The sequence below is a fragment of the Podarcis erhardii genome (assembly GCF_964252035.2).
Source record: "Podarcis erhardii genome assembly, chromosome: 7".
Lineage (NCBI taxonomy): Eukaryota > Metazoa > Chordata > Lepidosauria > Squamata > Lacertidae > Podarcis > Podarcis erhardii.
Genome location: NC_138511.1, coordinates 70,267,359 through 70,289,251, shown reverse-complemented (window position 1 = coordinate 70,289,251; position 21,893 = coordinate 70,267,359). Strand labels below are relative to the sequence as shown.

At 44.9% G+C, this 21,893-nt stretch overlaps 1 protein-coding gene across 10 annotated transcripts in view; it reads right to left on the bottom strand.

Moving 5' to 3' along the window:
• The window catches only part of PTPRU (protein tyrosine phosphatase receptor type U), a 389,916-nt gene that overhangs the window by 123,394 nt on the left and 244,629 nt on the right, over nucleotides 1-21,893 (bottom strand). For all 10 annotated transcript variants that reach the window (XM_081868648.1, XM_081868652.1, XM_081868653.1 and 7 more), the window contains exons 9-10: nucleotides 13,937-14,046; nucleotides 9,375-9,576 (exon numbers count right to left, since the gene is read on the bottom strand). In XM_081868648.1, coding sequence (XP_081724774.1) covers nucleotides 9,375-9,576; nucleotides 13,937-14,046 — 312 coding nt within the window. The remainder of the gene's footprint in view (nucleotides 1-9,374; nucleotides 9,577-13,936; nucleotides 14,047-21,893) is intronic.

The following is a 21,893-nucleotide window of genomic DNA, read 5'->3' as shown; positions in this document are numbered from 1 at the left end:
ATTCCTGTGTCCCTATTAAAAAACATCTCAGCCAATTCAGCACTGTTAATAGCTACACCACAGACATTAGCAAACAGCCCTAAGTACTGTATGGCTTGTTAATGAAGCCCAATTAATCCCTTGTTTGTGCCTCTGCAAGGCAGAGTATTTTGTTTCCTCTCTGTAATCTTCCCCTTGGCATATATTATGGGGTGGCGGCGGCAGGGGGTTCTGTTATCTCTGCAGTAGACAATCTTCTAAAGAATGCCAGCTTTGCCTCCTCCTGAGAGCCAGCCTGGCCTCCTCTCTGTCTCCCAGAATGCCTGGCTGTTTGACTACAGACCCAAACTTCCCTCCCAGCTCTTCAGCCTTGGCACAACTAGGAGCTCATATGGCAGACTGTGGGCATTGATATGACTAGTTTCACTGCCAAAACTTGAAACAGAGAGAAAAAGAAAGGGCAATTGATGGGATCAGTAATAGTCTACTCATTTGGCAAAAAAAGGACTCTGAAATCTGTCACTATTTCAAGTTCTGGGATCCCACTGCATCTTCTAATTGGAATGACATGCTTTGGGGTGCAATCTTTGCTATTTCCAATACAAATGAACTTGTTCTATACCTCCTGGACAAATGCATGGATTAGAATTTGTCCGTTCACTGATTTCCATGCTTCCTTAATGCTCTGATGCAGTACTCAGCATCAAAAAAGCATCAAAATAGGGCCCTAGGGTTGCCATACATTGTCTTTTTCCTGGGCGTGTCCTCACATTGTCTTTTTCCTGGACATCTGCTCTTTTTCAGGGGTAAAATTTCTGTCCCAGAAGATTTTAAAAATTGGACAAAATGTCTGGGGTTTTCACCAAATGATAACGGCACCCTGCCTTCTCCTGTGCAGTGGTTGCCCCACACATAGCCATGGCTCAGTTGGGAACCACAGGTGTAGCAAGCAGTCTTGCTGCTCCAGCTTCTCTCTCGGGACTGTGTGACCTTGTCATCCATCTTAATCAACAGTAGGCAGCGGTGGCACATTTGAATGGAGTTTTGGAGGCAACGAAGGAGGATGGGCTGTTGGTTGATCACCTGAGGACAGGTGAGTCATGGCAACACAGAATGCAGCCACCTCTGGACAGGTACTCCTCTCCCTGTATCCCTGCTCAACTGTCTCTGAGAGGTCAGGATGCCACAGGGAAGCATGGAGAAGTGGAAGCAGAGGCAGAGGCTTCTTTTCCTTGCATACATATCATATGCACCCCCTCCTTGGGAGGAAAGGAAAACAAGCCTCATGTCACCCTCTGGAACCATTAGGAGACACTCCCAGTTCCACTGGTGCAGGAGGGTGAGGGCGGGGGTGATGTTGCAAACACACAAGTGCTCCCTGTTTGTTCACTTCCTGCATTGGTCCCTTCCAGTCAGTCCGCTGTTTGCATTCCTCGCCTGCCACCTCCTTCAAAGCTCCTTTGCTCAGTCCCTCCCTCCTCCAATTCTTCCATTAGCACCACCTCCTTCCCATGTAGGGAAGGAGCGGGGAGCACAAATATGTTTCTCTCCTCCTCCCCCCTCTCACTCCCATGTTTGCAGAAGGACGGGCTTGGAAATCGCTGCCACAGGCAACCCCATTCTTACTTAAATACTTAAATATGTGTTCAAATGCAAGTTATCAGGTTGTTGAGGTTGCTGTTTTTCTCTTCAAAATCAGAGGTTAATGCAAAAAGAGGACAGAACAATGTAACAGATTGAAAATAAGAGTGATTTGCCCACCCTAATCCTGGCACCATCCAGAAAGAAACATTTGTCCTGTGCCTGGGATATAAGATTTATTTCTTTTCCTGAAACAAAGGTTCATTGTCGTAATGGCAAAAGCATGCATTTCATAACATGTGCACACTCATGTGTAACTCGGATCCCTAATACACAGAGAAATGGGAGACTTGGTGCTCTTCTGATACAAGAAATGCAAACCTAAGTAGAGGCCTGATCGATCAGGCCAGAAGTCCATCTAGCCCAGGAGTCTGTTCTCACAGTGGCCATCCAGATGCCTCAATAGGAAATCCAGGACCTGAGCTCAACAGCTCTTGAAATTCCCAGCAACTGCCTCTGACAGTGGGGGAGATAACATGGCCATCATAGCTAGCAGCCATTGATTACCTTATCCTCCATGAATTTGCCTAATCCTCTTTTAATTTTTTTTTAAATAATATTTTATTAAATTTTCACAATAAAGGACTTATAAACAACAAATAAGAAAAAATACAAGGGAAATACAAAACCACAAAAATACAAAAATACAAAAGTACAAATACTTAACATAGAAAAGAAGAAAAAAAAGAAAAAGAAGAAAGAGAAAAAAGGAAAGACTCTTTTCAAATTCATATCGTTCTTAACCTTATTTTCTTGACTTCCACCCGCCCTCCTTTCTTGTATTCCACTTCCAATTTAATTTAGCAAATTCATTTATATTAGTTTTATCCTTTAAAAATTCCTTCAAATATTATGTTATTCAAATATCTATCCCTTCTTTCATTTTTTTTATTTATCTTAATCACTTGAACCTCTTTTTCTCATTTCAGTGTCCTCAACATTCAAAGATTTTGCAATGTTTTTGTAGGTAGTTTTAAAACTTCTTCCAATCTTCTTCCACCTGCTCTTCTCCTTGATCTCGTATTCTGCCAGTCATTTCTGCCAGTTCCATGTAATCCATTACTTGTATCTGCCATTCTTCCAGAGTGGGTAGATCTTGTGTCTTCCAATGCTTTGCAACCAAAATTCTTGCTGCTGCTGTGGCATACAGAAAGAAAGTTCTGTCCTTCTTTGGCACCAATTGGCCGACCATGCCCAGGAGAAAGGCCTCTGGTTTCTTAGGGAAAGTGTACTTAAGTACCTTTTTTAGTTCATTATATATCATCTCCCAGAAAGCCTTAATCCTTGGGCATGTCCACCAAAGGTGAAAAAATGTACCTTCAGTTTCTTTACATTTCCAACATTTGTTATCGGGCAAATGGTAGATTTTAGCAAGCTTGACTGGGGTCATGTACCACCTATACATAATTTTCATAATATTCTCCCTTAAGGCATTACATGCCGTAAATTTAATTCCGGTGGTCCATAACTGTTCCCAGTCAGCGAACATAATGTTATGTCCAACATCTTGTGCCCATTTTATCATACTAGATTTCACTGTCTCATCCACAGTATTCCATTTCAACAGCAGATTATACATTCTTGATAGTATCTTAGCATTGGGTTCTAACAGTTCAGTTTCTAACTTTGATTTTTCCACCTGGAAGCCAATCTTTTTATCTAAATTATAGGCCTCTCTTACTTGAAGATAGTGTAACCAATCCCGCACCTTATCTTTGAGTTTTTCATAGCTCTGCAATTTCAATTTATCACCCTCCTGCTCCAAAATTTCCCAGTACCTTGGCCAATTAGTCTCCATATTGCCTAATCCTCTTTTAAAACCACCCAAGTCAGTGATCATCACTTTATGTTGTGCTGTAGTCACTCTGTGCATTGACTGGATCATTTCTCAACACTTTCAGGCTGCAATCCTAAACTCGGGAGTAAACCATGTTGGATACCACGGAATAGGATTGTAACGCAAAATGCATCGCCGTAGAATTTCAGTGATTTCAACAACTTCACTGGTTCTATCAGCGCAAAGAGATCCAAGATTTTAAGAACTATGGTATTGCTGCTTCCTAAAAAAAAAAAAAAAAGATGATCAAAACCGAAAGCTAATCTCTTCATCTTCAGGCAATGTTAATCCTATGTCCCAGAGATGGAACATCTATTTATTTGTGGGGCAGGTGACTTTCCTCTGACAAGTTTGTGCCAGCAAAAACAATTGCTCTTCCACGGCTCAATGACTAGAGAGCATCTTTTGCATGCAGAAAGCCCCAAATTTAATTTCTGGCATTTCTACTTTAAAAAGATGTTGTGTAGCAGCTGATAGGAAAGGGCAGGAAGCCACAAATCCACTTGTCAGCTTGTCAGAGGTGAGTGCATTCAGTCCTACAGTGAGCAGGGCACCCAGCACTCCACAGATCCATTCCTGAGAAAGGTCATTTTCACTGCAGCTTTTGAGCAGGTAAGAAACAACAAGAAGAAATGACTCTCCAAACTTTGGGAAGGATGTGAGGGAAAGGAGACATAGCTTTGATGGGAATGTCCAATGAACTGATGGCAACTGACCAGGAATAAGACCTAGGAATGGGTCAGTGTGTCTGGCTGCTAACTAGAAGGTTGGTGGTGTGAGTGCAGCGATGGCTTTGGGCAGAATTCCTGCATTGCAGAAGGTTGTATGAGAGGACCCTTAGGGTCCCTTCCAACTCTAGAATTCTCTGTTATATCAGAGAACAGCTCAGTGGAAATATTGACCCCATGTACAACAGCTGTGAAAAAGGCGAACTCCATGTTAGACTAGAGATCATTAGGAAAGGAACTGGAAATACAACTGCCAATGTTCTGATGCTGTTGTACAAATCTATGGTACAACCACATTTGGAATCCTGAGTACAGTTCTGGTCGCCTGACTTCAGAGAGGATACTGCAGAGCTGGAAAGGGTTCGGCAAAGTGCAGCCAGAATGATGAGGATGGAGTGACTGCTCTGTGAGCACTTGGGACTTTTTGTGGGATGTGAAACACAAGAGCAGTCAAGTACAACATTCCTAGAGTGAACATGTTTATACACGGGGAGGAATGTTTGTCCAGCCAGCAGGTAAACTTCCTGTTTCCTTCTGGGCTGGGACAGGCTTCCTCTGCATGTGACTAGAGGTGGGTGTGGCCTCACCTGTGCAGGTAACAACAAAAGCACAGGGCAGGGCAGCCCTCTTTGACTACATGCATTGAAGAAGCAACATCTGCTTTGCCAAAGATGCTCTCTTGGACTCCAACCACACACACATGCTTATCACGTTAAAAGCAAACAAAATCAAGTCTTTGTGTCTGTGGCATCAGCATCCATCTGACCTACACAAGATCTATCTCCCTAAATTGTCAACTTCAGTGCAGAAAAAGCACACTCAAGGTCCTGTCCTGTTTTTAATGAAAAACACAAACTCTCCTCGCTCAGTGATGCCACCTTATCTATTCCACCTCAGACAACATTTCCCACTCATGCAGATAATATCATTTCTCTGAGACTGTTTCTAGGAAGACACAGGGCCGGCAGCATTCAATTTCTCCTTTCCCAGACCACCCCCACTAATAGATCCCATCAAAGCCGCTCCACTGAGTTAGGAAATGTGTTCCAGAGCAAAAGCCCCCGTAATGTAAACAAGGCAGCTTTTGGACCGCCATGCAAGTAAATTATCCAGCAGGGTTGTAAAATGTAATGCATACTGTTTTTCCCCCCCATTTGAATTCTGACTGCAGGGTAGCTGGGAAAGGAGGAGGGGGCCTCTGGAGCATGAAGAATCCATTTCAAGGGAAAGCATATTTAAAGGAATCAGAGCAGTGGGATGTGTGGTTACCCTGATGGTTCAGCTGCACTGAGTTGCCACTCATCCCGATTGCCAAAGAACGGCTGGAGCTGTGACATCTCTCTCTTGCAACACATCCTATACCAGACTATCCTGGCCTCACACATGTCATAGCTGTGAGGTACAAAGGAAACATCATCTGGAAAGAGCAAGAGTCTTTCTAGACGATTGGTGCATTTGTGCAACAATTGCTCAGTTGCTATTCATTGCTCCAGAGAAAGCCAATGTCTTCCCATCAGAAAGCACTTGTGCAGCAGATGCACTCTATTTGTCCTACTGCATTACCCATGACCTTGTCATATACAGAAGACTTGGATGAAGATAAGGTAGAGGCTACTTCCTCAGGGGGGAATACCACTAGTACTATACTCAGGGTCCTTCTGGCTGAAAGACACAACCCTTCCACCATCCTCTAGGATGAAGGGTCACAAGCTGTACATGTGTCTCCCCAGCCTCACAGAAAATCAGCTTCTCCAGGGAGGCAGATCCAATTACACTTCAGACCTTTTTCAGTCTACATGAGGTTTCAGTGGCTATGGCTTCCAGCAGAGGCAACATCTCTTGCAGTTGTCTTAGCAGGTGCACATGGAGCTGTCCAAGGTCCTGTATGCTCTCAGCTCATAACTGAGCACTATCCGCTTCCCAGGAGAGCCTCAATCACCCACAGAATGAAGCAGCACCTCTCAAAATCACAATGATTTGTTGCTGGGGCAATGCAGTCCTCATCGTGAACTGCATCCATTAAAGGTCATGACCCACCAACCAGAGCCTGGCCTGGCTGAGTCACAAGGGCCTGTGGACCCTTCCCTCTTAGCTGTTCAGGAGGACCTCCACTATAGGGCCTAGCAGTTGTGAGGGATGCAGCTGTGTCAGGGCTGAGTTGTAGGCAGTTATCATAGTGGAGCTCCAGGAACCAGAAATCCCATTTTGTGCCAGAGGGAAAGTTTAGCAAAGAACCATAGCTGAGAGACAAGAGTCAATGCCAATGAACAAAGCCAGGAGTCCAATCCAAAGAGCATACTGAAACACACCACACCTAGGAAAGCCATTCTTATCTAGGCAAAGTCCCAGCCCAAACAGACCCTCCCCAGCCTAGAAGGATTCAACGGTCGATAGGTTTGAGTAGAGACAGTCTACAGCCTAAGAATATTTTTCTTCCCGTAGAGATGCTCCAAACTACAGTTCAGGGGACTTACACATGGAGTCAAAGGTTCCTAGCAGGAACTCTGGGGTCCCAGCCCAGAAGCTCCCGCTGCAGCAACTGGGACAAAACAGTAAACATGACTACAATAATCCAAAGGTTCAAAAGTTCACCACCTCCACCCCTGCACTGCAATGTGAGGGTGCATTTATTTGACTGCAGGTCCCTGGTCAGAGTAAGTGTGACCATCATACAAAGTAGGAAGGGGAAACTGGGTTTGCTTTCATTACTTGTGAATGTTTTAAGCCGCACTGTAACAAGAAGCCAGCTTTGGGTCTGGAAAGCTTTCTGAGAGAACTACTTGGAGGCATTTCGCTGGTTTAAATTCAGCAGCAGTCAGTATTGGAGCACAAAATGTTAGCATTCAGTGGCTGTTGGAGAGCCAGTAATCACAGAATGGTGAAGCTGGGTGAGACCACAAGGGACCCCAATCCTCTGCAAAAGGAGGATTTCTAGGACTCGAATTGCAGGATGCTTTTGCATACCAAGTCTACGGCCTCTTGCTTCTTGCATACCAAGCAATATATGTGTGATACAGGCTATGGTGAGAAAATCCTGGCTTTCGGCACAGTTCTCAATAGGCTGCCAGGCATCAGACCAATGCCCCTCAGCCACCAACTAGCTGTACTTCTCTGAAGATTTCATGGATGGGCCAATAAGCAAAGAGGCTTTGAAGACTGAGCCATACTCTCTGTGTGCATGTGCATTTCCAAGAAACAAAATATGTACAGCAACTTCACATGCCATTTCTTTGGCGTGATGAAAATGCTCTTTGGTTGCACAGTTGTGGTGTCAGTCCATCACTGATGCCAGAAGCTGAGTCAGCAACACCATCAAGGTGTCTACGTTCTACCAATGTCCACATCTCCTTGGGACAAAATCAAATGACGAAAACCAAAGAAAATCCACATAGCATAATTTTGTACTCCCAGTTTGGTATCGACTGATTTTGTTTGAAAGCCTGCTTGGAACCATCGATGGGCGTTTCCCAGAAAATGTTGGATCAGAAAATTTTCCAGAAAATAACCCTATGGAAAGTAACCTAATTTGCATTGAGAAATTTTCAGTTAGCACTGGGAAATTTTCTGATGCCCTGGAGAATGTGCTAATTTAGCATGTTTAATTTAGCATCGCTTGCAGTTAATAAATAAAGCTCAGAACTTAGAAACTGCTAAGCTGGCCTCAAACTGTATTTGCAATTCGCTTGCAATTGTGGTGCCTAATGAACTGAAGAAATGGGAGAATTTTCCGCAGAAAAATAAAGCGCTGGAAGCATTTTTCTCAGAAAGTTTTCCATGCTGCTCAAACCTCCACCTGCTTGCCATGGAGACTGGTGTGAACAGGAACTTCTGACCACATCATTAATGACTAGGGGCTTGTTTCTGCATGACTGATTTAGTGAGAAAGAGAGAAATTCATAAAAACAATTTTTTCCTGAGGTGGAGGAGCAAATATACACCACAGTGCCATTCTTCCACCACACTGCTGTTGGCTTTCAGCTGGCCAGGTGCCACAGCACCAAGGAGAAAAGGCTGAGGGGGCCACCATCCAGCCACACTCATGGCTGCATCTAAATCAGTGGTTCTCAACCTATGGGTCCCCAGATGTTGTTGGACTACAACTCCCATCATCCCTGAGCTCTGGCCTTGCTAGCTAGGGGTAATGGGAGTTGTAGTTCAACAACATCTGGGGACTCACAGGTTGAGAAAGGCTGATCTAGATGGATAGAGTGGCCCCTGAAGCACCCAATTCCCACAGTACTTTCCCCAAATCCCATGAGAATGCCAAGCCTGTTGTGACGTTTCACAAGACTTGGCCACTTCTTACAAGACTCAAATAAGGACTATATGAGGTTTGCTTGACCTGACTCTGTGGGAGGCTGTAGGACTACTACTTGCTTTTCTTATTCCATGAGTCCAATTCTAGATTTAGAACACACTGGACTTCTGATCCCATAACTGGGAGCAAGACAGAGAACATATGCCTTCGCACTCCTTCTGTAACCCTGCGTATGCTCACCATAGAAAACTCTTCATCTATATCCGACAGTGGCAGCAAACAACCACCACCACCACCACCAATCTCACTCCAGAGGGAACTTGGGAAATGTAATGTTCCCGGGGTGCCTTAGCCCACAAAGGAAGTTTCTGTTGCTAACTAAGTAATTACAAGCTTCAGCAGGATCACTATTTAGGACTGCAATGCCAAAGCTGTGAGATGGGAGTGAGGGCAGGGAATATCCTGCTGGAATTGCTGCAGAGGGAACAATTAAAATAAGGCCATGTCAACTAGAAAAGAAAAAGGAATAGAAGTGTGCAGAAAAGATAGGTGAAATCTGGAGGAGAAGCCGGGGTAGGGTGGGGCAAGAGAGTGAACTAGAAAGCTAGAATTGTTAATACAATCCCTTTGCATTAGCAGCTGGTGTGAAGCCTTACAACAGTGCCATGATCACATATGGGTGTGCTTGTCAGCAGAAAGCCAGCTCATCACATACATCATTTTTGCTAAAAAAAAAAAAACGAAAAGAAAAGAAAAGAAAAGAGGGAAAAAAGAATGACTTCCACTGGCTTGCCAGATGTTGTCACTACATCCAAACCACATCCCATCCAATTTGCAATGGCAGACACCCAAAGAACTCCAGGACAAGTTGTAACTTTGAGCAAAGCCTAGATGAAAAAACAACAGCCGTTTTGCTCTTCTTGCTACCAACCTGAGATGTTAGTGGTGATCTCGGTCAGAGCCGTTTGGCCAAATCCCTTGCCAGTCCGTGCCCGCACTGAGAAGAGGTAGGTTGTCCCAGGATGCAGGTTGGAGAAAACATGGTAAGTTTCATTTCGGAGCTTGGAGACGGTACGTCGTGGGCCAGGGACATTGACTGCTGGGTCAGAGGATTCAATGCTCTGGTAGCTGATCTAGGAGAAATGGATATACTTTAAGAAAATGTCAGCATCAGAATACAGAAACAAATCTGGTGAAGAATTGTTGTTGTTGCAATTATTACCTGCCCTTCATCACAAGGTCCCAAGGCGGGTTGCAACAATCGAACACACACACACACACACACACACACACACTGGCTCTATTTGCATGTAATTTGGTGCTTCAGGAACCAGGCCTGTTGGCAGACCAACTCTGCATTTTAAAGATGTCTGCAGACATGACGTGAAGGCTGGCAACATTAACCCTGCCTTGTGGGAATCCCTTTCAGATGACCGCAGTGCCTGGAGACAGACACCCCAGCTTCAATGTCTCTCCCTTACTGGTTTCTACAGCCACAGCAGGCACTGTAGCTCTCCAACGGTTTGACTTTACCTCTGATGGCACACTCTTCTATTTCCTCTCAAGACAGACTGAGGCCAACTAGACACTTTGAAGGGGACAGCATGCCTACAAATGTCATCCACTTCTGCCAAAAAGGATTAAGTTATAGCTGTTGATCTGGGGATAACAAAGCTTCCTCCCCCTTTCTCTTTCTCTTTCTCTTTCTCTTTCTCTTTCTCTTTCTCTTTCTCTTTCTTTTTCTTTCGCACAGTAGACTTAGCCTTGGACCATGAGCTGAACTGTGTAGCCTTCTAAAGCACAGCAGAGGAAGTATGCTTTCCAAAGCTCTGGATCAAGGTCTGAACTTAATTCTTTGATGGGTGCACATCCTTAATATTAATTAGTTTGCCATTTCTGCTATCAGTCAGAGTAGGCAATATATTAGAATGTCAAGGAAGATGAACCAATGGAATAAAATGGGATATGTGCAGTTTCCTATGTTCCAAAAACAGTAGAATGGAAGCCCAGTGCACCAACAAGGAGGCCCTTTCACTGGTGTTTTCCAGAGGCAGCATTATTATTATTATTATTATTATTATTATTTTCTTATGATGTGTAACAGAAAGCAGGGGCTGAACTCACCTGGAAAGCCAGAACAAATCAACCGTATGGATTCAGTGAAAGATTGTGCCCTAGTTCTCAGTAGGGTAGTTGGGAAGATACTATCTGGACTATCAATTCAAATTCCAAGCAAGGGCTCAGCTCACCACTCACCAGTCACCAAATGTTCCAATATACCAGTGGTAGGGAACCTTGGGCCACATTCCTGCATGAGCCACTTTCCAAGGGTCACATGCCAGCTGCCAGCAAGGACAGAGGCAAAAGTTTATTTGGCCAGAGACAGAAATTTGTGTGTCCAGAGGCCAAAGTGGGTGGCTGTGATGTTACTCTGACCTTTTCTCCTGGTGTTAATCAGCACATCCAGTGAGGACGATCAGGAGCAGGGGAGGGCAGTCAGTCAGATTCCTTTTTTCCTCTCCTCCCCTCTCCCCACACCCAGACTCACGCTCTATATGCTTCTGGTATAGAGGGGGAGCCAATCAATTGTGATCCCCTGCCTGGAGTCTCAAGTGGTATGTCCAGAAACAAAATTTATCACCACGGTGAGAATGGGGCCAGCCTGAAAACTTTTAGAAAGGGAAATGAAAAGCTGCTTGAATTCTGCATTCTAAACAATGGGGTTTGGAAGGAACTATAAAGTTGTCCTTAATCTCCGAGACTGTAAAACATGTCTCTGGAATTACAATGGAGCCTGTGTCAATTCTCCGGGAGGCAGCATTCAGCCCAAGGCAGGGCAGTCAGAGCAGCACAGAGATAAGAATCAGCTTTCTTCATGCCGCTGTTTCTGCGCTCTAATAATTTTTGTTGATGCCAGAGAGGGCAGAAAAGCAGAAAAAAAGAGATAAGAGAGGGCTTTTTTTGCCTGGCTGCATTTGGGAGGGGATGTGGAAGAATTCCCCCCCCCCCCAAAAAGCGCACCACACAGCTAGCCTCATTCAAGAAACTATCAAAAGACAATGTATCCCTTTTCTCTCTGCTTTGAATGGAGACGACAATGCCTCGCTAAGAAAAAAAGCAACCTCTATCCATTGCTTAAGCCTAGCCTGACATGCAAAGGCCCATCACCAGGTGTGCTGTTGCCTGAGATGTCTGCCCTGGCATGACAGCTTGCAGAATTTCTAGAGCTGTCAACTGGCTCCACACCAACATCCAACCCTATACACAATCGAGGTGGTTGGGGAACCTGCTTCCCCCAAGGAATTCTGGCGACTGTAGTTTGTTAAGTGTGTCGAGAGCTGGGGAATCTTAACAAACTACAGCTCCCACAATTATTTTGAGAAGCCATGACAGTTAAGGAGGGTATGACGATGTATTTAAATTTGTATACCGCCCTTCATTCATAGATCTCAAGGAGGTTCACAACATAAAATTACAATATAAAAACCACACAATGCATAATAAAACAAGAACAAGAACAAACTAATGATGGATGTGACCTTGCTATACTCTACTGCACTGGTTTCCAGTCTATTTCCAGACTCAGTTCAAACTACTGGGAATAAACTAGACAGACTTAAACAGTTTGGCATTAGGTTACCCAATGGATTGCCTAATCTCACACAAATACCTGCATGGTGATCTTTTGAGACCACTACCCACCCACCCAATGACATCTGGCACATGGCAGGTGGATCCCAAAGAGAGGGCCTTTTCTGTGGTGGCACCCTGGTTATGGAATGCCCTCCCAGCTCTCCTACCATCCACTTTGGGATCTTTCTGGCACCAGGTAAAAACACTGAGTTGTTTCCAACTAAGTTCTGTGCAGAGTAGAGCCATTGAAATTAAGTCACCCATGTTAGCAACGCCCATGAATTTCAAGGGGTCTACTCTGAGTAGGACTAACATTGGTTACTAATCCCACCCGCCTCCTGTCCCCGGTTTTTCAGGAAGTGTTTTAGAGTTCCAAAGATCTCTTAAAATGCCATGGTCCCCATCTTGCTGGTTTTATTGTAGTTTTGGATTGTTCTGGTTTTCTTCTGCCCTAGATTTAAGGTCTCGTTCTATTTTATGTATTTTAAGCTTTATTGCAAACCACCCTGAGAATGTTGATTTTGGGGTGCTGCGGAAATGTAACAAACAAGCAAACAGGCACTTCTTTAAAAACCTGCAGAAAAGCACCATCTTAAAAGAGGCAGCCTCCCTTCTGTCTCACACAGGAGAGAATCCTTCTTCCACAAGATGATGCCTGCTGCCACACACAAGCACATAATCTAAAGTTTGCCTATTGCTTCAAAAAAAATTGTTTTTCTTCATATGGACGTTTCATTGATAAGTTAATAGAGTGAATATCATGCAGTTAATAGGTAAAAGGCAAAGGTAAAAGACCCCTGGACGGTTAAGTCCAATTGAATTTGACTAAGCTCATCTCTGCTTTTCAGGCCCAGGGAGCTGATGTTTGTCTACAGACAGCTTTCTGGGTCATGTGACTAAACCACTTCTGGAGCAATGGGATGCTTTGCACTGGTATGCTTTCAAACTGTTAGGTTAGCAGAAGCTGGGACAGAGCAATGGGAGCTCACCCCGTCACACAAACCACAGACCTTCCGATCAGCAAGCCCAAGAGGCTCAGTGGTGCCCTGATCATAAATATCATGTAGTTAATACACTTGGCTTGACTACTGCAACATGAGCACTTGGGGCTGCCCTGGAAAACTGTCTGGAACTGTAAAAGGATGCAAAATGTTGCCATCAGAAATATGGCCAACTGATCATATTACTCCAGTGTTGTCTGATGTCCACAGGTTGCATATTGTTTCTACGTGCAAATCAAGGTGCTGCTTCCTACCTGTAAAGCCATACACGCTTGGGGAACTAGATACCCAAAGGGCCATGAGATATATTGAAAGATCACACTCCACCATGCATCAAACTTCTTGCATTCTGATTGACAGCTGAGGTCCTGTTTGGGAGCTCACTCTGGCTGAAGATTGGAGGATATCTATCAGGTGGAGGAGTTTCTCAGTGCACAGACTAGCCCCCCCCCCCTCCAGAGGGACCACCTAACCATGATGCTGTGCACCTTCAGACACCAAATAAAGAGTTGACTCTGCAATAAGCATACAGATTCTACTGAAATTCTTTTTTGCTGTTGAATTTTGCTTCAGCAAGCATATCTGTTTCCATTTGATTTTTTTTTAGCTGGTGCTTATCTCCAGCTGCTGTGGATTCGGTGGATCTGTTGCCAGCTCAGCCTTGGTTTTTTTTTCCATTTTTTTAACTGTACTGTTTCTTGCATTTGACGTATTCCTGTTTCTGTGCTTTGTATAGCAGCCACTTTTGTGTTTATTCAGAAAGATAAAGCAGAATGTAATAGCAAATACATAAAATAAATAAGATCTCTTTAATGCTGGTAAAAAGTCAAGGAATCCCCAAAAGGGCTTTACAACATACCTCGTACTGTGTGATGAGGCCATTGGGCTCCACTGGTTCCTCCCATTTCAGAAAAATCATGTCCTCCAAGGGGGTGAATGTGAGAGACTCCGAAGCAATGCCTCCAGGGACTGGAACAAGGAAGGGTTTCGGGAAGAAAAGTGGTTGGGTGGGTGTCAAAATGCAGTCTTGTTAAGACAGCTTTCCTTACAGCTCCTTAACTACAACAAGGGAATATCATGAACACAAACATTTCCCCAAACTGGCAATGTTTAAAGTTGCTCCCCACAGATGTACTGTTTTCACAGCCTAACAACTACATCAAGAAATATCATGGGGCACAACTGCACCCCCAAATGGGCAATGTTCCATTCCGAGTTCCATCCCAGCACTCTGTTAAGCTTTCCATATGTTGGTCATTATATATTAATGAGGCAGTATTTAAATACACAGCCCCCAGTCCACCCAAGCATACACACACACCATCTGTTTGCTGAGACTGTATGTTCCTGGGAGGAATATACCATGGATCTTCCCCAGCATTGCAAACCAGCAGTCAGAACACCGAAGGGAGCCATGCAATGTTGGCAAGATTCCACATGCACAAAGTGTGCTTAAGGATATAAGAAGAGCCCTGCTGGAACAGGTCAAAGGCTCATCTAGTCCAACATCCTGTTCTCACAGTGGTCAACTAGTATTCAAGGGCATACTGCCTTTGACAGTGAAGGTAGAACATAACCATTGTGGCTACTGAGAAATGATAGGCGTATCCTCCAACAACTTGTCTTGAATGCAGAGTCTGACATTCTTTGAAATGGGAGTCATTTTGGACTCGCAGCTGACCATGGAGGTGCAGGTTAATTCTGTGTCCAGGGCAGCAATGTGCTCTATGTGGGGCTACCTTTGAAGGTGACCCGGAAACTACAACCAATCCAGAATGCGGCAGCTAGACTGGTGACTGGGAGCGGCCGCTGAGACCATATAACACCAGTCTTGAAAGACCTACACTGGCTCTCAATACATTTCCGAGCACAATTCAAAATATTGGTGCTGACATTTAAAGCACTAAACGACCTTGGTCCAGTATACCTGAAGGAGCGTCTCCACCCCCATCATTCTGCCCGGACACTGAGGTCCAGCGCCGAGGGCCTTCTGGTGGTTCCCTCACTGCGAGAAGCCAAGTTACAGGGAACCAGGCAGAGGGCCTTCTTGGTGGTGGCACCTGCCCTGTGGAACACCCTCCCCCCAGATGTCAAAGATAAAAACAACTACCAGATTTTTAGAAGACATCTGAAGGCAGCCCTGTTTAGGGAAGCTTTTAATGTTTAATAGGTTATTGTATTTTAATATTCCATTGGAAGCCGCCCAGAGTGGGTGGGGTATAAAAAATTGTTATTGTTGTTGTGTTGCAACATCCTGTGGCAAAGATAGGACCCATGTTTCCACACACACACACCATCTTCCAAGTACAACAGACAGGATCTCCCTTTGCCCCTGGAATTTATTGACTCAATAACCTTGCCAAGTAGGTTAGGCTGAGAGATGGTCACCTCAAAGTCACCCAGTGAGCTGTGGAGTTGAGCAGGCATTTGAACCCAAGTCCCACCACTCCTAGTCAGATACTAACCCAGGATAGCCAACACGGTGTCCTCCATACATTGTAGGACTACAAGCCCCATCAACCCCAGCTATCACACCCAGTGGCCAGGGATGATTGGAGTTGTAGTCCAATATGGGCTAGCACTGCTCTACCCATTACATCGCACAGGCTGTGGGAAAGTCATCTTGATCCAAGGAATGAAACTTCCCTGTCAACTTAGGTTGCAAACATAAATTTCAGCAGCCAGAGGAGGGAGAAATCACACCATTACCGAACTGCGTTTGCATAATCCAGAGCACTCTGGGTTGATCACTGCAGACTGAGCCCTCAATCCTCCACAAATTAGCACTCAGGCAAATACATGCCTGGTGAATCGGCAGGCGACTCTCGCTCATGTTTATTTTATGGGGACGGCTTAATTGCCTTTTGCTGAGCCAAGGCAGTCAACCCGCTAACTAAAGGCAAGACAGGAGAGGATGAGGAGAGATGAGAAGGAGGAGGCTGCATATCTGAGCAGTGTCAGGAAGGGTCTGATGCACGCAGCCCCCAGTTGGATCCCAGCGCTCAGTTTTGTCCTGCTACACCAATTAGGTCAGACAGCTGCACAGCTCTGTGAAAGAGCATCTATCTTGAATGTTCAATTCCTGGCATCTCTGGATAAGGCTGGGAGTGTCCCCTGCCAGTCAGTGTAGACAATACTGAGCTAGATGGACCCGTTTTCTGATTTGGCAGGAGGAAGCTTCCTAGTGTGATCTAGACTGGGAATAAGGGACTTGTGCTGCCATCCAGATGTTTCAGGACTCCAGTTTCCTTCAGTCCCTGGCACACCCCACGGAAGGATGTCTAAGAGAGAATGCAGCCCTCAGGCTGAAAAAGTCTCCACAACCTAAAGGAAGAAGGCAATGGAACAGGCAGCAGTGCCAGGATAAAGGATAAAGCTGAGTGAGCTCTAGAAGGGTTCCTGCAGTGTGTCTCTTGCCCAAGGGCCCCCAGAACCTGTAGCCAGGGCCACCACCCAAACTCAGCACTCTTGGACAGCTTTGAAAGTCCAAGGCCAATTACATGGATATTGTCCCTCACCCATTTCTCTGGCCCTGGCAGAGCCAACTGACAGTGGCGACTGAGCCTCAGAAGACAAGCTGCCACTGTGAATTTCTGACAGTGGTCTGGAGGGACACAACACCAACATGCAAACAGAGAGGAAGCTGTCTTACACTGAGCTCATCAAGTTCAGTAATTGTCTACACTGACCAACATGGCTCTCCGGGTTTTCAGGCAGGGAGATGATCCCAGTGCTACCTGGAGATGCCAGGAATTGAACCTGGGACCTTCTACATGCAAGATGGGTGTTCTAGCACTGAGCTATGGCCTTTCCTCCCAAATGCATTGTGGGAAATGTAAAATGGCAGGCAGATTGCTATCGCCCTCTGTAGTTTGTAGTGTTTCTCTCTGCAGCTGGCAATCCTTCAGGGGTCGGTGATGGTGAAGGATGTTGGGAAGGGGGCTTCACATGGAGCTAGCCCTCACTGTACCTTCTCTCAGATGTTTTTGACATGGGCCTCAATCCATATTAATCAATTTGTCATCCCCCCCCTCCCTTGTGAACCCAGTCCTGATGGTTCACACTAGCACCTGGCATTAGGCTTCTGCAAACACACCATATTCTGCCAGGAAGGATGGAGTGTCTGCCATTTACTCAGGCCTGGAGCTTTCGTAACCAGCTGCTCCAACACCCACTGACGGGGGCCTTGCATAAATCTCTAATCTCCAGGCAATTTGGCTGGATTAGTGGAGCCCTGTCATTCCCTCTAATTATCAACAACCCACAATAATAACAATGACAAACAACAAGCAAAAGAGCCATAACTAGGATCAATATTCACTGATTTAGCACAGATTCCCCCAGCCCGCCTTTCATTCCCCTTTCTCAAGGATGTCATTAAGGAGGAACAGACCAGGCAATTGCTTTGCAAAGATCACTATTCACAAACAGTATCATCTGCCACACAAGCTTTACAGCAGCCTCTAATTTTAGGCAGAATCGAGCGATTATATTCTCTTTAGGAGAAGGAAAAGCAGAAGGGGGAGAGAGAGAAGCAAAGCCCTTCGACTCCACAGACAGGGGCAGGGGCAAGGTACAAACAGCAGGATGGGAAAGTCCAAAAGCATTATTCAAAACCACCTCGGCAGAAACAGGCTTTAGGGGTTATGTGAATAATACTTTTTGCATTAAAGCTATAATTCACTTTATTGTGATCATGGGGGCTTTGTCAGACTCTGCGGTTTGATTGCAAAGGCTGGAGGTCTGTAATCTGTCTGCCGGAGCCAAGCTGAACAGTCCCTGGAAATGAAATATTATTCTTAATTTTATCTTTTTTTAAAAAAAAAAGTTAGGGTTGTGTGTTCTTTAGTCCAGTCTTAAAACATAAGAGCATAACAAGAACCCTGCTGGATCGGTTCAATTGCCTGTCTAGTCCAGCACCCTATTCTCACAGTAGCCAACCAGATGCCCAGCAGAGGAATGCAAGCTGGGCATGAGTGTCAACAGGATTCTGCCCTCCTAAGATGGATTCCCAGCAATAGGTATTCGGAGGCATAATGCCTCTGACATTGGAGGTAAAACATAGCCATTGTGGCTAGCAGCTGTTAAGAGCAATGTCCTCCACAAATTTGTATAATCCACTTTGAAAGCCATGCATAAGAACAAGTCAAAGGAATAGGATTTGCACAGACAGGCTAGTGAAAGAGGCTGGCCAGCCACCCCCATTTATTTATTTGTTATTTTGAATTCATTGTTACATTTCTAGCCCAAAGAACAGTACATTCCTTCTATCTGAGATGGTCATTCTCTTCCACCAAGCACACAACTTTGGGAGGGACTCACATGGAGCAGTGAGGGAGCTAATCAGATCATCTGAATCAAACCTGGCGATCAATGGGATGGCAGGTCCTGCTATCTCCCCGGGATCTGAAATCTTGTGAACAAGGAGTGGATGGATCTTGTCTGCAATGTGCAAACATCTAACGCGGTTCACAGCCTGCCATTCCACATCACTATACAAGGTCCCTGCTTGTAGTAGGATCCCCAGAACTTGAATGTCTCAAATGAGTGAGTAATTCATTTTGCCTCTAGGGTGCACACATCTGAACACAATGGATCACTGAAGCACCTAAATGCATGTGCCTGAATACTAAATATAGAATATTCCTAAATATAGAAACATTAGGAAGTTGCTTTCTACCAAGTGGGAAATATATAGGCCATTGGACTATATACAGTAGCTCTGTGTTGCCTACACTGACGGGCAGTTCTCCTAGGTGTCAAAGTAGAGGTCTGTCTTAGTCCTACCTAGAGATGCCAGGGATGGAACCTGGGATGATGCTCCATCAATGAGCCTTTCCCTAAAGCGTCATGTAGTGAAGCAGCACACAATGCACCTGCTGAGGAGCATTTTGAACTGTTGATACCTACAGTGCAATGACACTTTCCTAGGCTATCTCTAATTAAATTGGTTTTTCATCAATGGATGTCAGCTGGTTGCAAAATTAATGAATGCAAATATGGAGAAGGTGGACTCACGCCTATAACAAGGCATAAACACAGGGTGGTGTTTGAAAGTGATATTTGAAATATCTGAAAGTGATATTTGATGTGAGAATTGGGGTGTTGTAGATGTTTCCCTACATTAAAAAAAAAAAGTCAGAAACAATCCAATGGTTTGGAACAGTTAATTGAAACTGTTGAGACAGTAGCAAGCTGGGAGGAAGAACTCTGTGTAGAACCCAGGCATTCGGAAGGACTGTATTCTCTCGCATGGACTTCCTGGGCTCTGAGATCTTTTGAGGAGTCTCTTCCCTCAGTCCTGCCACTCTTACAGGCACATATGTTGGGGGCGCAGGATTGGACCTTCTCAGTGGCTGCTCCCAGGCTTTGTTACTCCCCTCCTAGAGAGGCTAGACCAGCTCCCTCCTTGTTGTTCTTCCACTGGCAGGTTTTTGCAAACTGACTGCTTTTAAGGAAAGGGCTCTTAAGTGTGTGTTTGTGTGTGTGTGTGTGTGTGTGTGTGTGTGTGTGTTGGTGTTGTTTACTACCTGCATTCTAACTGATACGTTTTAATTCTATAGAAAGTTTAATGGATTTTAAACTATAACCTTTTATATGTTCTTTAGCTATGTTTCTTTAATCTGTATTTGTCTTCTGAACAAACAACAGCAACAACCCAGTTCCCAAATCCTCATTAGTGTTGTGACCATTGGGACCTTTGCCCTGCCTTAGGTACTACAGATAGGCATCGCCTACTTTCCACTTGATAACGGCACTCTAAATATCAATTGCTAATTTCTGCAGTGCTCTTGTAGATTGTATTATTTGGGGAGGTAAGGAGGACAAACTAATTCACTGCAAAACAAGTAGGGGGGAATAAAAAGCAAAAGCCCACCATGCAAATAAAGCATTTCCACCTGATTTACAAGCTAATTTAATCCGAGGTTGAGGTGCCCTACACAAAGCATTTATTAAATTATGGAAACCTTTGGGGCAGATATATGTATTTGCGCATGTAAACAGATGTGCAGTCTTCATCTGTGCTCAGCACTATGCAAATGCTCCATTTTATTACAAGTGTCTGGGATGCACCTGAGGAATCAAATCCGAGAAGGCACAAAGGAACCAATTTTCAGGATATTCCACCTTGTTTGCAGTACCTGTAGAGGTTGGCACGATGCACTACAAATACTGCTGCGCTTTGGCATCTTTTAAGTAGAAATAGAAGACTTCCCCCCTTTTTTTAAAAAAAGAGTTCCTAATCACCTTGCATTCTAGGAAAGCAATGCCATGGTATGTGACAGGATGCTCACTAATTGTTGAGTGGCATCTGCTACTGTGTGGTTGATGATTTAGGCACTTTACTGGGGTGGTTTTAGTATTGTACATATAAACCATTGTTTGCTGCTGTGATGCTTAAAGCCTTTTGTATCTTTAGTATTGTTTGTAGGTCACCCTGAGACTGGCTTGTAAAAGGCATCTGAGAAATGTTAATAAAAATAATACTTGGCAACTATGTCTGGATTCTAGAGCTCATGCGAAACAGTGATTCAACCAAAAATCCATGCAATTGACCCAGATAAACACTTTCATGAAATCCCCACCCCACCAAAACAAAAAAAACCGAGACTTTATTTCACTAATTCAGTTTGCTGATTCATCGGTGCTTATTTTGGCATCAATGAGACTTTCAAAAATTGCAAATATAACTGAAAGTTGCTTCCAGTTACACAGACATAAGATTATGTTCACAGCTACGCCATACATTTTAAGCACATTGAAACTAATTCAAAGCGACGTGATCAGTCGTCATCCCCAAGAATCCTGGGAACTGTAGTTTGTTAAAATGTTGGGGGTTGTCACTCTGTGAGGGATAAACTACATTACCCAGGATTCTTTGAGGGATGCAATGTGCTTTGAATGTATGCTGTAGGTGTGACCTGTAATCAGAGCTGGCCTTAACTCATGCAGCAGATACTGGGCAGCAGTGTCATAGCAGCATCCCCCCTGGTTGTATCCTTCAGTTGGAGGACAGATTTCCGCCCACACCCCTAACTAGTCTGCTGCCCTCAGGAGCAATGAAAGTCACTTTCCCAAGATTGAAATAAGATTCCATTGCCTTTCTTCATTGGCTTCTGTACTTGACCCCTGTACTTAGGACCTGGAAGGTGCAAGGGAGGGAGGAGAAAATAGCTCTAGAAGGTGATGAGTTTGGACTAAATGAGTAATTTACATTGTACTCTGCTTGCAGCAGTGAAGTCTCTAATCAGCTGAGTTGCTCTGACATTGCAGACAATGGCAGAGTAAGCCGATCGGGCGCTAGGGGCAGGGCCAGCCGCCCGCGGGGGGAGGGGCTGTTGAAAAAATGCTCTGGGGAAAATGGAGACCCGACCCCCCCCCCCCCCCCCCGGACCTCTGAGCGTTTCCCGGTAGGCACATCTCTGGAATGACATGTCCCTTCATCTTCAGAGTGCCTTTCTGTGACACTTTTCATCTGAAAACTGCACACAAGTCTTCTAGCATCCGTAGATCTAAACTGCATTTTATTTACATTCTATACAGACAATCCATAATCACGTCTGTGTTCTTCAAGCTCTGGCAGAACAACAACTGTTGCATACTGCAAAAGTGAAAGTACAGTTACAATAACATGCTCAGGCGGAAGAGATAAGACAGTCTTCCGTTCCCACACTCTTCTCAGACATCTCATGTGATTTATACTAATCACACCAGCAGCATCAGGGTGAGATGGGGCAGGACGCTCCGCGGGGCCTCCGCAGGGCCTCTGCCCTACAGCTGAGGGGGAGGCGGCGGGCGGACCGTTTGGGGCAGCG